This window comes from Callithrix jacchus, chromosome 10 (assembly GCF_049354715.1).
Source record: "Callithrix jacchus isolate 240 chromosome 10, calJac240_pri, whole genome shotgun sequence".
NCBI lineage: Eukaryota > Metazoa > Chordata > Mammalia > Primates > Cebidae > Callithrix > Callithrix jacchus.
The window spans coordinates 91719653-91734771 of record NC_133511.1 but is presented as its reverse complement, the minus strand read 5'-3'; the positions used below and the strand labels follow the sequence as shown (position 1 = coordinate 91734771).

The 15119-nt window shown below is 36.9% G+C and overlaps 1 protein-coding gene across 4 annotated transcripts in view; it reads right to left on the bottom strand.

Annotated features, from left to right (window-relative positions):
- The window catches only part of ANO3 (anoctamin 3), a 436084-nt gene that overhangs the window by 290164 nt on the left and 130801 nt on the right, over positions 1 to 15119 (bottom strand). For 2 of the 4 annotated variants that reach the window (XM_078339269.1, XM_009007850.5), the window contains exon 1: positions 8426 to 8618. The exons of the other annotated variants lie outside the window; for them this stretch is intronic. Coding sequence is in view for 1 of the 2 variants with exons in the window: in XM_009007850.5 (XP_009006098.2) it covers positions 8426 to 8471 (46 nt within the window). In the remaining variant the exon portion in view is untranslated. Of the gene's footprint in view, positions 1 to 8425; positions 8619 to 15119 lie in introns of those variants that run through there. 4 annotated transcript variants of the gene reach the window in all.

Genomic DNA, 15119 nt, shown 5'->3' with positions numbered 1-15119 from the left:
CTGCTCTTTTGCAAAATGTTATATAGAAAAACACAAATTTACAGGAAGAAAACAACTCCATCAAAAAGTGGGTGAAGGATATGAATGGACATTTTTCAAAGGAAGACATGTATGTAGCCAACAAACATATGAAAAAAGCTCATCATCACTAGTCATTAGAGAAATGAAAATCAAAACCATATTGAGATACTATCTTATGCCAGTTAGAATGGCGATCATTAAAAAAACATGGAGACAACAGACGCTGGAGAGGATGTGGAGAAATAGAAACACTTTTACACTGTTGGTGAGAGTGTAAATTAGTTCAACCATTGTGGAAGACAGTGTGGTGATTCCTCAAGGATCTAGAAATATAAATGCCATTTGACCCAGCAATCCCATTACTGGGTATATACCCAAAGGATTATTAGAAAGGCACATGCACAGGTATGTTCATTGTGGCACTGTTTACAATAGCAAAGACTTGGAACCAACCCAAATGCCCATCAATAATAGACTGGATAAAGAAAATATGGAACATATATACCATCAAATACTATGCAGCCATAAAAAAGGATGAGTTCATGTCCTTTGAAGGGACATGTTTGAAGCTGGAAACCCACCATTCTCAGCAAACTGACACAAGAAAAGAAAACCAAACACTGCATGTTCTCACTCACAAGTGGGTGCTGAATAATGAGAAAAGATGGACACAGGGAGGGGAACACCACATAGGGGCCTGTTGAGGGGTGTGGGGCTAGGGGAGGGATAGCAGAGGGTGGGGGAATTGGGGAGGGATAACATTAAGAGAAATACTTAACGTAGATGATGGGGAAGGATGCGGCAAACCACCATGGCATGTGTATACCTATGTAACAATCCTGCACTATGTACACATGTACCCCAGAACTTAAAGTCTAATAAAAAAAAAGAAAGAGAGAAAGGGAAGGAAGGAAGGAAGGAAGGAAGGAAGGAAGGAAGGGAGGGAGGGAGGGAGGGAGGGAGGGAGGGAGGGAGGGAGGGAGAGACCAGGCATGGTGGCTAAAGCCTGTAATCCCAGCACTTTGGGAGGCCAAGGCAGGGGAATCACTAGGTCAGGAGATTGAGACCATCCTGGCCAACATGGTGAAACCTGGTCTCTACTAAAAATACAAAAAGTAGCTGGGCATGGTTGTGCATACCTGTAGTTCCAGCTACTTGGGAGACTGAAGCAGGAGAGTTGCTTGAACCCAGGAGGCAGAGGTTGCAGTGAGCTGGATTGTGCCACTGCGCTCCTGGGCAAAAGAGGAAAGGAAGGAAGGGAGGCAGGGAAGGAGGGAGGGAAGGAGGGAGGGAGGGAGGGAGGGAGGGAGGGAGGGAGGGAGGGAGGGAGGGAGGGGAAAGTAACTTTGTTCAGGGCTTAGAACCAAGAAAAAGAATTGACAGTATTTGGGGTATTTACAAGGGTCATGATTGAACAACTGAAAACAAAGTCTAAGAATTCCTCCCTACTAGTCTAATAACTCATTAATGAAGGGTCCAGTTTGACATGAACCAGTTGAGAAGTTAAAGAGCATAAAATAAATAAGATAGCCAATGCCATTTAAGAACATTAACAAAACTTTAAAAAGGAAGATAGTTAACATCAGGAAAACAATTAAAGTTACATTTTCATTGTATGAAATGCATGCATATAATTAACTACATCTAGAATGTATATAGCTTATTTCTACTAATAAATATAGCATCAATTGGCAATTTACTATAGTTCATAATTTTAAATTCATTCTCTAATTTAATGTGCACATAGTTATAGTATTATATTACCAAACTGTTTTTGAAATTGACTCAATTGTCAGACTCTCCTAGGATGCATCTTTATAAAAAATACAGATTTCTAGTCTCCTCCCCTGGAGTTTAAATTTCGTATTTCTAGAGTGACTGAAGAATTTGCATTTTAACAAGAATGTTGGGTGATTCTTTACATCTTGCAAACTGGGAAACCTAGATCATATAGATGTAGGAGCTAAAGTAAATGAAATAAATTGCTGCATATACCAGGAACTGATGGAGTGTGTGTTTAAAGCCAGATGTTATGCATACATTTACAAAGTATCCACCACTACCCTCCCAAGTTGCTGTTATTTGTGTTCCAAAGCCAAATATAAAATATATTAGGTTGGTGCAAAAGTTATTGAGGATTTTGCCATTGAAAGTGCATTTGACATTTTACTTTGTACCAACAAAATACACAACTTTAGTTGTTATTTTTAGAAGATGCCTTTTGGTCAGCCTGGTATCTGTTTAAGAGTACAATGATAAGAAATGTACTACAACCAATACAATGCATTTGCAAAATGCTTCCAGTAATATACTTCCAGGCAAGCCAATTTTACCCACAAGGAACCCCTCTCCTCAGCAGGCCAACTGCATCTCAGTTTTAGTGAAGAGGGGAATATGTGAGATGTATGCTTTGGTGAACCTGTATCCCGCAGCTGCTGCAGGCTCTACATAGCTGTTGCATTGAAAACAGTTGGAATTTAAAGTAACTGTTACTTGCAGTGCAATTTAAGAGGAAAGACAACAACCGAAGGGACAGTCAGGACGGCTGTACTAATACGCTAGAGGTTAAGAATATGACTTCACATTTCCATAACTTCTGATGAACTGTTGAGTCAGAAGGGAACATGGAGATCATTCTGCCAGATGTTTTCATTTCAGATATATGGTGACTGAAGTCACAGAAGGGGCAGGGAGCTACCCATGGCAAGTTTAGAAATAATACAAATCTTCCCTGAACTCTGATATTATTTTGGAGGAAAAGATGTAGAGGGAGGAAACTAGCTACACACAGCTGTTGTGAAAATTCGACAGGGGTGAAATGCTTTTCAGCTGTTTAAGTGTTTCATCCTCCAAAGAACCTGCAACAATTAGACTTCTTTATGGAATGCACAGTGGTTAGAAATGTGGACTTTGGTGTCAGGGAGAGCTGTGTTCAAACCCTAGCTCTTTCACTCATTAACTTGGAATGCATGTAGGTTATCTCAATCTCAAACCCCTTAGCTGGAAAATAAGAACAATAATATAATTATTAAAGCCTGAGTGAGTATGAAATAATGCAGTGAGTGTATCTTTGAGCCTTGGGAACAATGGATATAGTTTCCACACAATATTAGCTCCTGCTGCCATTTTTCTTATTTTTATTATTATCATTAACTACAATCCTGAGAGGTGAATGTTACTGTCCTGAAATTTTGGATAAGAAAACTATTGCTCAGAAAAGGTAAATGTGCAAAGGCACAGAGGTGGTGACAGGGGTCAGTCTCGGGGAACTTTGAGCCAGTGCTCTAACACCAGGCTGGAGTACAGTGGTACAATCTCAGCTCACTGCAACATCCACCTTCCTGGTTCCAGTGATTCTCCTGCCTCAGCTTCCCAAGTAGCTGGAATTATAGGTGCCCACCACCACACCAGGCTAATTTTTGTATTTTTAGTAGAGATGGGGTTTTATCATGTTGGCCAGGCTGGTCTTGAACTCCTGACCTCAAGTTATCTACCCACCTTGGCCTCCCAAAGCAAGCTATAATTTTTATACTAACATTTAACAAACATCTGCAGACTATCAAATGTTAAAATAATGAAGAGAAGGTTGAATTTTTCTTTGATACTTTAAAAGGTTGAGTTTAAAATGTCTTTTAATAGGTCTATATAATCAATTCCAAATATATTTTCAGAAACATCTATGTGCAGAATACAATGTAAATCCTAGATTCAAATGAAAACTTCAGCTCTCTAGAACCATCAAGGAATGTGCTATTTTTATATAATTAAAATTCTAGGTGGCTTTGAAACACTCACATTTTAAAATTATAATTACTTTAGATACAATTCATTTTAAACTCCACCACTTCTCTCCATTACTAAGTAAAGGATATATATTTACCACATAACATATACTACTATCCTGGCTAATTCAAAGCCATCATTTTAAGCAATGTTCTTACTTTGAATTAACACAGTAATTCCTCTGAGCCATCTGAGGTATGCAAGATTTTTTAAGACATAGTCTCAGACTTGTGTTTTTTTTTTTCGGGTTGAAATATCTCTATATTCTTTTTATAGTTTGGCTCACTCGTACTGGGAGATTGTTAATGGAGAACTAGAATTCTAAATGTCTAGGAAACCTTCTGTGTAACGAAAGAAAGAGAAGGGTGAAAACTGAAGGACAGAGTAGAAGACCAGACAGCCTCTAAATTGTATTAGATTCCCAATTCTTTCTAATGATCCAGGTTGATATTCACTACCAGCTTAAGAAAAGTATAACTCCGTACCTTCAAATATCTCCCCCAATGATTTTTCCTTTACAACTTACAATTATTTTAACAAGAGACAATGCCTTCTTTTAGTCATAAATAAAATAACAGACTATGCAAATACCAGGAAGAGTTAGCAGAATGACTGAATGAAATTTTGTCACTGTATAAATGGCTCCAGATTTTTTTTCTTATTTCTCTAAGGTAAGGGTATAGGAAACTTCTAGATTGTAAGAACATCAGTGAGTGGAAAGGGAGATGTAAACAGTGGATATCAGAGATTCTGAACATAGATATTTTCCCCAGGAATGTCCTTCTAAGTAATTTGAAGTTGCAACTGGACACAAAGCAGCATAGTTGTGCCAAGTGGCATTACAGGTGTGCACTTGGAATAGCAACTCATTTAGAGTAAAAGAGAAAGAAAATAGTCTGCAAGTCTCCATATAAGTGTAAAATATTATTATTAAATGAGTTATGTGAGTGGTAAATGCTTATTGGTGTGGAATTACTAAAAACACGCTGTGTTTAACCTAATGTCCTTTAGGACAATGATGAATCACTTAACAGCCTTAACTGATCCTATTAAGCCCAAGTCTTTTGGGACAGGCTGTGTTTAATTTGATCCATGGTTCCCTATGAAAAGTCTTGGTAGGTATATTGGTAAAGAGCAGCTACCAGAAGCCAGAATTATCATTGTCCTTTTCTTGCCCATTCTTGAACGACACATGAGTTCATCATAAATTAAGCAAAACAGAGAAAGCCAGGCTAGGAAGCAGAGTTGGACTTCCCCAGAAATCACTGCTGATGTGTCAGCTAATGTGTTCTTACAAGATGTGCTAAGACAAAAGCAAACATATGCTCCCAGTTGTCTATAACCATAATACACTCCAATTTACCCTTGGGAAATAAAAAACAAGCAAACTGCCTCCCCTTCCTCACCACTGCCCAGGAGTCTCACTTTTCACTTCCTAATCTATTAAGCCTCTTAATAAGAAAATCTAAAATTTTAAGTGGATTAAAATTCAAAAATACATGTGGATATCTTCTTCATAAACACAACTGGCACTGCCAAAAACAAAATGTCAGCATTTTCCTAGAGAAGGGCAAAGTTGTCTACAATTCTCATAAAGGTGTTTGGCAAATCTCAGACTTCCTACTGTACCAAGTCCTTTAAGGAGGAGGGTTTTGCAGTAACAGATTCAGCAACAAAAAAAAGTAATGAATAATGCTATTGCTAGCACCGTCCCTGGCATGCATGCAGCAAAGCAAGGTAAATATTTTAAAAAACCATCCGTAGATGGTCTGGAGTCCACTGTTTTCCTTAAGATTAATCCCAAAGCAATAAAGCTGAATGAGGCAAAAGAAAAAAAAAAAAAGACAAGAAATTAAAAGGGAACTGCTAAGGGCCCAATTTACTACTAAAGAGTCAACCAAAGGTGGATGGGGCTGGATCAGTTTTAGTGAGAAAATAACTAAATTTTTTGAGCCCCAACTGTCTGTCAGATGAACTGCTAAACACTTTATAACTGTGCAAGATAGATATTATCTTCATTTCACATAAGCAGTAACGGTGGCTTAGGGACATTAAATGACATAACCTGTAAGAAGAATACATTGGATGAATATCCAGGGCTCAAAATAAAGACCAGAGATTAAATTAATGATTAAATTTGGGTTTACATACAGTATTTCGTTTCACAGTCAACCAGTCTGGCATCTATACTATTCTATGCTATACTTACACTTACCTATCAAAACCGATTTTGATCAGGGATTGGTTATTACATAATTCTCAAATATAAAGGAGGATCCCCATGCCTTGTGCAGGGTTTAAATACAGTGTCTGTTTTTTAAGTAAGGGTGGAATTTTTAAAGTAATATATAACAAGGGTGATTTCTTTATATATCAGGCTATTTCTAGATATTTTAAAGTTGAAATCAAAATGTTTAAGAGATATTGAGCTCACTTGATCAAAACAAAAGTACATTCCATCAACCGGATTTTTCAGCTAAATTAATTTGTAAAAGTAAACTAAAAACGAGGCTCTCCTCTTTATCTGGTCTGGGAAGAAATCATCTCTGCCTTCACATATCAACTGTCCCTCCCATTAAACAAAGGAAGACAGACGGAAAAGGCCAAAGGGATTAGGAATGAATTCTATTCATGTTATATATGAAGCAAAGTTCAAATAAACTAATCACTTTGTTGAAGATTTCTCAGTAGTAACAAAGGCAAGCTTAGAACCTAGGAGTATGGAGTTCCACTAGAGAATGTTCTCCATTTTGGTGTGCAATTTTCAGGTTAATGTTATGGTGAAAAGGACATCTGAAAGTTTTTTTGTTGCATACCTCCTGGGACAGACAACATGTAAAGAATTATTTTGCTTCTTCCTATTTGAAGAATAAAAATAGCTGATCCTCAATTTGGTCTGTTTTTTCCTAATGCCCATGGAGGATTAAGAAGCCATTAACCAGAAGCACTTAGCTAAAATGAATCTTGCTTCCTTCCGGCTGGAGTACTCCTCCTCTAGATTTGTATCCTTTTGCTAAAGTTGTCTTTTATGCCAAAAAGTAAAGGAAGACTTGAAACTAAATGGCTCATAATGCATCATAAAGGAAACAATATGAAGTGCCAGCAATAATTGTACAATTTCTTATCACTCACTTTGAGCAATAACAATTGGTCCTAAATTGGCAATTATTTCCTTCTTAAAAACACAACATGTATCCATACATAATACATTGTTGTGGGTGCCATTTGAAGCTTCCAGATCCCAGAAATGAGTCACCCATAGCCAATTCCTCAGAAGAGGTATTAACTGTATGAGGCTGTTGCAAAGTTCCTAACATCTTTGTCTTCATTCTGAAAGTTTAAACATGTTTAAAACCATGACTAAGAGGACACAACTTCTTGAAGCAGTTTAACTTTCTCTGAAACCTTAAGTTGAAGTGGAAGTGGATACTAGCTGAAATTTTTGTATACCCCCCCAGTCTTCTAACATTCCCAATTTCAACATATATTTGAAACATCCTAGAGAACTTGGGCTTGAACTGAGTACAGAATTATGGAACTGGAAACTCAGTCAGTCTCGTATTCTGTCTTATGCAGGAATCCCTTCAAAATTATTCCTGGTGTGTTAATGTAGTTTTGTTTAAAAAAAAAATTCAACGATCTACATAGAAACAACTTGTTGACAAAAGAAATACAAATAATATCTGGAGGGAGAGGGATGAAGATATTTACGTAAATATTTACTTTGAATGAGCAAAATTAGCATTCCAGAATTCACATATCTTAGGCACTCTATGATTAACTGTATAATAATTACCATTATTAATTCAGCGAAGTGACAATTGTGTCATTTAATTAATGCTTCTGGACAGTACAACTCCAAAAACTGTGAATGTGCCTCAAAATAAAAATGCTCTGTAAAAAGCCTTTTAAATGAAATAAGAAACAAAGATTAAAGGGTGAGGATAACTTGGAATAATTACGGATTTGACCATGAACATACAGATTCTTGTCTCTATGCCCAGCAAGAAACTCGAGGGAGAAGCTAAAAGATATAATACGAAGCCCCTAGAAAAGAAACTTAACATCAACAGGAACTTGAAGCCCAGAATCAAGCATGGGACGTGGGCAAACAATACATTTTCCCAAGGAAGTGACAGAGCCCCTTTAACTGCAACAGGCCAACTCTGGAACTCTCCCAAGAATTCATTTATCTTATGATTGTGTAAATGCGTCTCAAGTAGACACACTTCTGTGAAGATTACTCAATATTTGAACTACAGAGGACGGCAAATATTGTTCAACATTCTGTCCTTATGTTTCAGAGCTCTACTGAGCTATTCGGACTATCCCTACTAAGCGTGTTTACTGCAGTGCATTGAAACAATCTTCACAGAGATATACATTAAGTCAAGTCCTGAAATGACGAATTCCGCTACTCCCAGGCACCGTGCGGAGGCTCAGAAAATCACTCATCTAGGATGCAGAGTGAAGAGGCATTTAATTTTTTTTTTTTTTTAACTTCACAGAGTTCTCCACCTCTGTGTCGCATAAGCCTGCAAAGGATGCTCCTACACAACTGCAAGGGCATGCAGGGGGGACATGACGCCCGCAGGGAGAGGGGAGTAGGATTCCAACTGACCTTTTTGCTGTTTAAAAGACTGAATGGAGCCTGAATGATGGACCATTTTCACTCTGTGCGTCCCCGCCGGCTTAGGGAGCTGCCCAAGAGGGAGGCGGAGGAACAGTAGCCAGACTCTCACAGGCTCCAAGGTCCAGAGCCTCCGCGAGCGCACTGCAATTCGACACCTGCCTTAGGCGGCACTTCGCTCCCCGCTCCCCAGGCTGCGCGCTCTCCGGTGTCGTTGTCATGGCAACGCGGAAGGGCGGTCCAGCGTCCGGCTCCCCTTAGCGGCTACTCAGGGAATAACCCCGCATCCCCCGCGCGTCCAGTGCCGCAGTAAAGGTGGGCGTTGAGCGGGGTTGGCTAGGAGTGGGAGCAGCAGACTTTACTGGAGGACTAGAAATAAATCGGAGCAACCCTCTAGAGCTGCTACAGATGCCCTCTTTGCCAGGCTTTGAGGCTGGTTATTTATTTCCTAAAAGTTGGTAGGTAAACCCTAGGACTTTTAAGGAAAGGCAAAGTTGGTCTGTGCTCTGAGAGGTATGCAGTGGCAGATGTAGAGACAGTTCTATTTTTCTTTCTTAAACTTAAGTAGGGGACAGAAAGCCACCCCAGCTTAGCTAGTAACATATTTTATTAGATAAGCTGTGTTATATGTCTAGCACTTTTCACTTGAGTTTTCCTCTTCTGCTTCTGCTATTCAGACCTTGCATCATTTATAATGATGAAGACTGCAGACCATTTGTTATCTACTTAGTGACAGAGGCTGAAAAAACACTACCCACGATGCTCTATTTAATCCTCATAAAAGCCCTATAGCGTAGATAAAATATTACTCTGGTATTATAAAAGAAACTAAAGATCAGAGCAACAAAGAGTTCTCAAGGTCACGTAAATCAACACCTTATTTGAAAGAGATGGCACCTGATACCCAAAGAAGTGAAGTAAACCTTTTTGTTTAGTTTGAGAAGTTATATCGCATTATTCATTTATTTTCTTCACTGCCTATTTTAAGTTCTAGGGTACATGTGCAGGATGTACAAGTTTGTTACATAGGCAAACTAATGCCATGGTGGTTTGCTGCACAGTTCACCCCATCACCCAGGTATTAAGCTCAGCATCCATTCGCTATTCTTCCTAATGCTCCTCCTCCCCATCCAACAGGCCTCTGTGTGTGTTGTTCCCCCATTGGGTCCATGTATTCTCATCGTTCAGCTCCCACTTAAAAGTGAAGTAACTTTTGAAAGGCAAAACTGCAGTGGCCAAAATAGGACCAGGAGCTAGCTGAACACATTTTTCAGTAGGATCTCCTTTCCTCCATCTGTCACTGCTCCCTGATTCAAAAGCCCTAAGTTCTTCCTGGAAGATGTAAGATGCTATTGAACAGACACATCAAAAGAGTTTGTTGCTTCCTGAGTTTTTAAGTTTTATGAAATCCACTCAGAATCAGGTGAGTAATCCAAATAAAAGCCAATGAAAAAGATGCAGAAATTTCCAACCTTTCAAAAGCTCAAAAATATTGAGCTATTATTGTATGCTCTTTGATTTCACCTGTGGTGCATGATACAAAAGGAGTGAGGAGAATATAGTTTTGAACAAACAGATGTATGGATGCATAACAAACCACTCTGAAACTAAGCTGTAAACTACAATTTATTATTATCGCTTATGGTTTTTACAGGTTGGCTAGGTTTAGTCAGGTGGTTATCACTCAGAGTTTCTCTTGATTGTTCAGTAACTGGGCCTAAAGTCATCTGAAGCAAAAAGACAGAAATTGGATTCTACTCTCAGTGGGAGGGACAGCAATGTGTTACCTTCTTTAATGTATCATAATGGTCTTTCCAGAAAGAAATGCTGAGCATTCAATAAGAGCTCAGTATGCAGGCATTGAAGAAATACTTGGTCACAGACAATGAACTCAGTGTGAGTTAATCTCCAAATGAAGATCTAAAACGGAGCTCAGAGACTGTCTCCAAATGGGCTTTTAATACAGATATTGTATAGATGAAGGCACTGAAACCAAGAAGAACAAATGATTTGCTTGAGGATTTTTTTTTAATTGTCTTCATCTAGAGTTAAAATTCTGATAGGACCCAACTTACAGATCATTCTGATGTGAACTAACTCATTGATTCTAATGCAACCCAACTCTCCTAGGTGAGGCTTAGACAATGAATTTAAGAACTAGTTCATGGCAGAAAACTAACACCCAATATGTATTAGTCTCTGTTATAATTATGACCCCTGTAGATCTTATTTAAATTTTTAGAACACTTTTAAATAATGGTTTTAAATTCAGAAATATTTTTGAAATTTAAACTTTAATTCAATCCCTGGTCAGTAGGACTAATTAGAAGAATTAAAGTCCCTGTATCCATACTTCCAGGCACAGGTATCACCTTTACCTTCCTAAGATCTCTTTATTCTGTTGATCTCTGATTTTCTCCAACCTACTCCCTGATCTAAAACCCAGCAGGAGGTAAATATGTATCTTTCAGAACTAGAAATGAGTTGAGATTTTGAAACTCATTGGATTTATTTTCCCAAGAAAAGAATGTTTGTTATTATTTCTAACATCCTTGTACGCTAACCTCCTTGGTGGAACTATGATTAAACTATCTTGTCATAAAGTTAATTACTTTTCTTAAAATTAGGAACATTTTAGGTTGGACTGCCAGATTGACTAGCAGGGGATTCAAAGAACATCTTTGCTTGTTTTAAAATCAGTCTTTTAGGGGAGGTTGCTAGAGGAACAGCTTTGTGAGGGGCCGAGGAAATTTGAAGCACCATCTGCTTTATAGGAAGGCAGTGCAAAGAGAAGAAAAAAATTTTCTGTGTGTGTGTGTGTGTGTGTGCGCGCGCGCACACACACACACGTGTGCGTATGTGTGTGTGTAAAGAAAGTACGTTTTGGAAGTACAGAAAGAGGAGTTTGGCAAAAGCCCTTTTTTTAACTAAAAATAAAAATTCTGAGATGTGGTAAAAGGAAGCATTTTGATAGACTGACATCTCCATTTTGGAAAGTTTAAGAATGGATATTAAGTAGTCTCATTGAGGAAAGCTAAACTATAAACTGTGTTGAGCTGCTTTTTCTTAATATTTTTAGTTTCAAACATTTTTCTCCAAATTGTAATGCCATGCAAAAATGTTTATTTTATATAATGTTTAGTGAGGGGCATGGTTCATCTATAATACACAGTATAGTCTTGACTATGTTTTCCAAAATAGAAAAAAATAAAAGACCAAAAATAAACGTGAAAATGTCTGAAGTAATCATGCTTGCAAATTGAGTTAAGGGTAATATTTTTAATACTTTAATATATTTTTATCATGTTTATACTTTCTACCATGATATATGTTGATTTTATCCTTATTACATACATACATCTTCAGTCCCCATACTCATATACCTGTCTTGCTACAACTTCAATTTTTATCTTTCTAGTTTCTCTCCGTATATTAAAGACACAAACCAGTTCTGCAAAAAAGTCATATACTATCATAAAAGGAGAAATGGGGTGAAATTTAACAATTTTCTCCCTAAAAGCCTATGGTTTCTGGCCACATGTGATAGTGTAACAACAGAATTAAGTATATTCATCCTGCTGATAACTAGGCTATATGCTCAGAGTAGCACTGAGAAATGGTACTACTGATGGATGTGTCTGAGAAAAATCAGCAGCCTCAACTTTCTCTGAGTCCAGCCTTAAGAAGTCTTACAAAAAGAATTTGAAAAAAAAAAGTCAATTCTCAAGTGCTTGAAGCACATGGCATTTTGAAGAGGCAGGAACACAAAATGATTTGTTGTGAGAAGACAGCATCAAGGCAAGGTAGATGTGTGAGACAAAGGAGGTGATGATGGGTTAAACAATTCATATCTTAGGCCCCTGCTCAAAATCTTGGTAATTATTTCAAGTTGCTTGTAGGATTAAGTCCTTGTTGTTTAATGTGTCATCAGCTACTTTGTCCCATATATCCTTTGGATATGTCAGCTGCCTTGATTGTAGTGATTGCATCACATGTGTTTGCACATGCTCAAACTCATCAAATATTAAATATGTGCATTTCTTTGTATATCAATTATACCCCAATAATGTTGTTAAAAATAAACATAATTTAATCTATTTAAACAAAAATCATCAAGTCCATGTTCGCTGCTTTACCATTCAAGGAGCTCAATGTTTTCTCACCCCACTTTCCAATATTGTTTCAAAGACTCTTTTATAAACTCTGTTAATCCTCTATTGCTTTCTTCCTTATTGATCTTTCTGCTTTTGCTGCTGCTGCTGTTTTCTCTGCTGGGAACCATTGTCCTAAAACTCCTATCCTGCTCGAAAGTTTTCTCTACACCTATTTGTTGCTTCAGGGAGCAATGCCATTTCTTGCATGAAGACATGCTTTATCTACATCTACTGACTACAAAACCAGTTAGATGTAAATTTAGCCTTCTCTGATTTCCATAGAGTATGAATAACATCATTTTGTGGCATTTTTTATAATGTTTCTACCAAGTATTATACATGTATGCTTTTGAAATTAGGCACATACTTTTCTACCAGTCAAAAAGAAATTCTTTAAAATAGACTTCAGCTTGGCTCACTTTTCTATTTGTCACAGTGCCTAAAAGATGGTTGACACATAAAAGCTGATCAAGTAAGTGTTTGCTGAAGAAATGACTTTCCATAATCCTCAACTATTCTTTATTATTTGTGAAAGTAATCTAGTATTAAGACATTCAAACAAATTTCAGTGTGCTAATTGCTCTTTGAAATTTACATACAAGTCTGTGGATTTGCATTGCTTCATGATTTTACTTCTTTTAGGCAGATAATTTAATAAAGACTCACCTTGCTGTACTGGTTTGAAAACCTAAGAATGTAATAATCATTGATTTCATTTGCCAGGCTCTGCCCAACTTTGTAAGCTCTTAAACTGATACTCTGGTCATATAAACAACTTTACCTCATTTTGCCGAATTGCCATGCTTTTGAGCAAATCTGTGATTGTACTAGTTATTTGTTGCTGATGTCCCTTCTGATAGCTCAGTCTCTGCCTGACAGGTCTAAGCCTGGTCTTTTTGGTTGTTTAGGTGTTTGTTTATAGAAAGAGGGAAATGGAGCTAACCTTTGTAGTTATAGATTTACTTTCCAGAGATAATACATGGTTGACTCCGGAAGCTAGGGTGACTGAGTGAACAGCATGGTCTCTATTTGAACATGACTGGGCCAGTTATAAAAGTAACAACATAATGCTAAGCAATCATTTAAAAATTAATTGTGCATGAATATTTATTTACTGAGAAAAATGATTAATACATTATTTATTGATAAAAGCAGACTGCAAAATAATATTAATCCATTTTGGCAAAAAAGTATGTGGTGCATAGATACATCCCTAATGGTAAAACTCAAAATATAGCTAAGTCTAGATGGAGGAGATGGGGTGAATAGATTTATTTTTTCATTTTGCTTATTGATATCTTAATTTTATTGTCCATTCATTCATTCATAGAGTAAATTTATGTTCTCAGTTGCCTTTTATCTTAGTATAATTATTAATATCCTCAAACTTTTAAAAAATGTGCTGGTTTGGACAGTAAGTTATGTGGTCATTCTAACCATTATTATACATTATTTATGCTATAAAAATAAATGTAAAAAGGGAGAAATGATAACTACATTTAAATTAATAGAAAATGGTTTTATATGCCATTTTAATCCAATAATAACACAGATTTGAAATTGAAAAAAATCAGCACTTGGCCATGGAGGGTCTCTTCTTGACTTAGCAGAGATATGTGGAAAGGGTGCATTGCTTTGGGATTCTAAATCATAAACTCTGTGTCCTAGCATGCTGTCTAACTGTGGGAAAACAAGTTTGTCTCCTTGGACCTAGTCTTTAATCTGTAACAAGACTGATGACTTAGATGTTCGCTAAAGGTCATTCCATCTCCTCATATTCTAGTCTTTGCTGAAAGAGAATTTTATGCACTCTGGTTTCAGAAATATAATCTCTATAGCTGGTTTGACCAGGGATGATTCCTTTTTCCCCTCTAAAGGAGAATAGTGAAAATAGTAAAGGAAATCCTCATTGATTCAAATATACAAATAGAAGCTTTGTAGCAATCCAAACTTGAGTGGGGTCTGAAATTAAACATTGTGATACTATGAAGAGACAAATAGTTCAACAAAACAAAAGCCTTTGGATGAAAAGACTTTTGAAGTATTTAATTTACTTATGAAAATAAATATTGGTGACTTGAAACTATGTATCAATAATTAATCTGTCAACTATAGTCTTTAGATTGATTAAAGTAAGTCTAAATAATACATACTTGGCATCACCGAATAGTCAATCATATAATGTTGTCTTGAGAAATATTCAGTAAAACATATTTTATATCAAATGAAATTCTTCTTCCTTACTGTAATTCCTCCAAGTAATAGGAGAAAGCTGTGTACTTTCTTTTCAGTATAGTTAACAAATACACACTGGAATCTATGTGCAAAATTTAGCTAGGATATATATTTTTAGTCATTGCAAGCTTTATACAAAAAAAAAATACCCTGTACATCTTTGTAATTACATTAGGAACATATAGCAAATGGTTACGTAAGCCCTAAGTGTTTGAAACTTCAAGTCTTCCAAATTTGTGATGTTTTAAAACAATGGTAGAATATTTGGAAAAAAATTTATAGCATTACATTTTGCA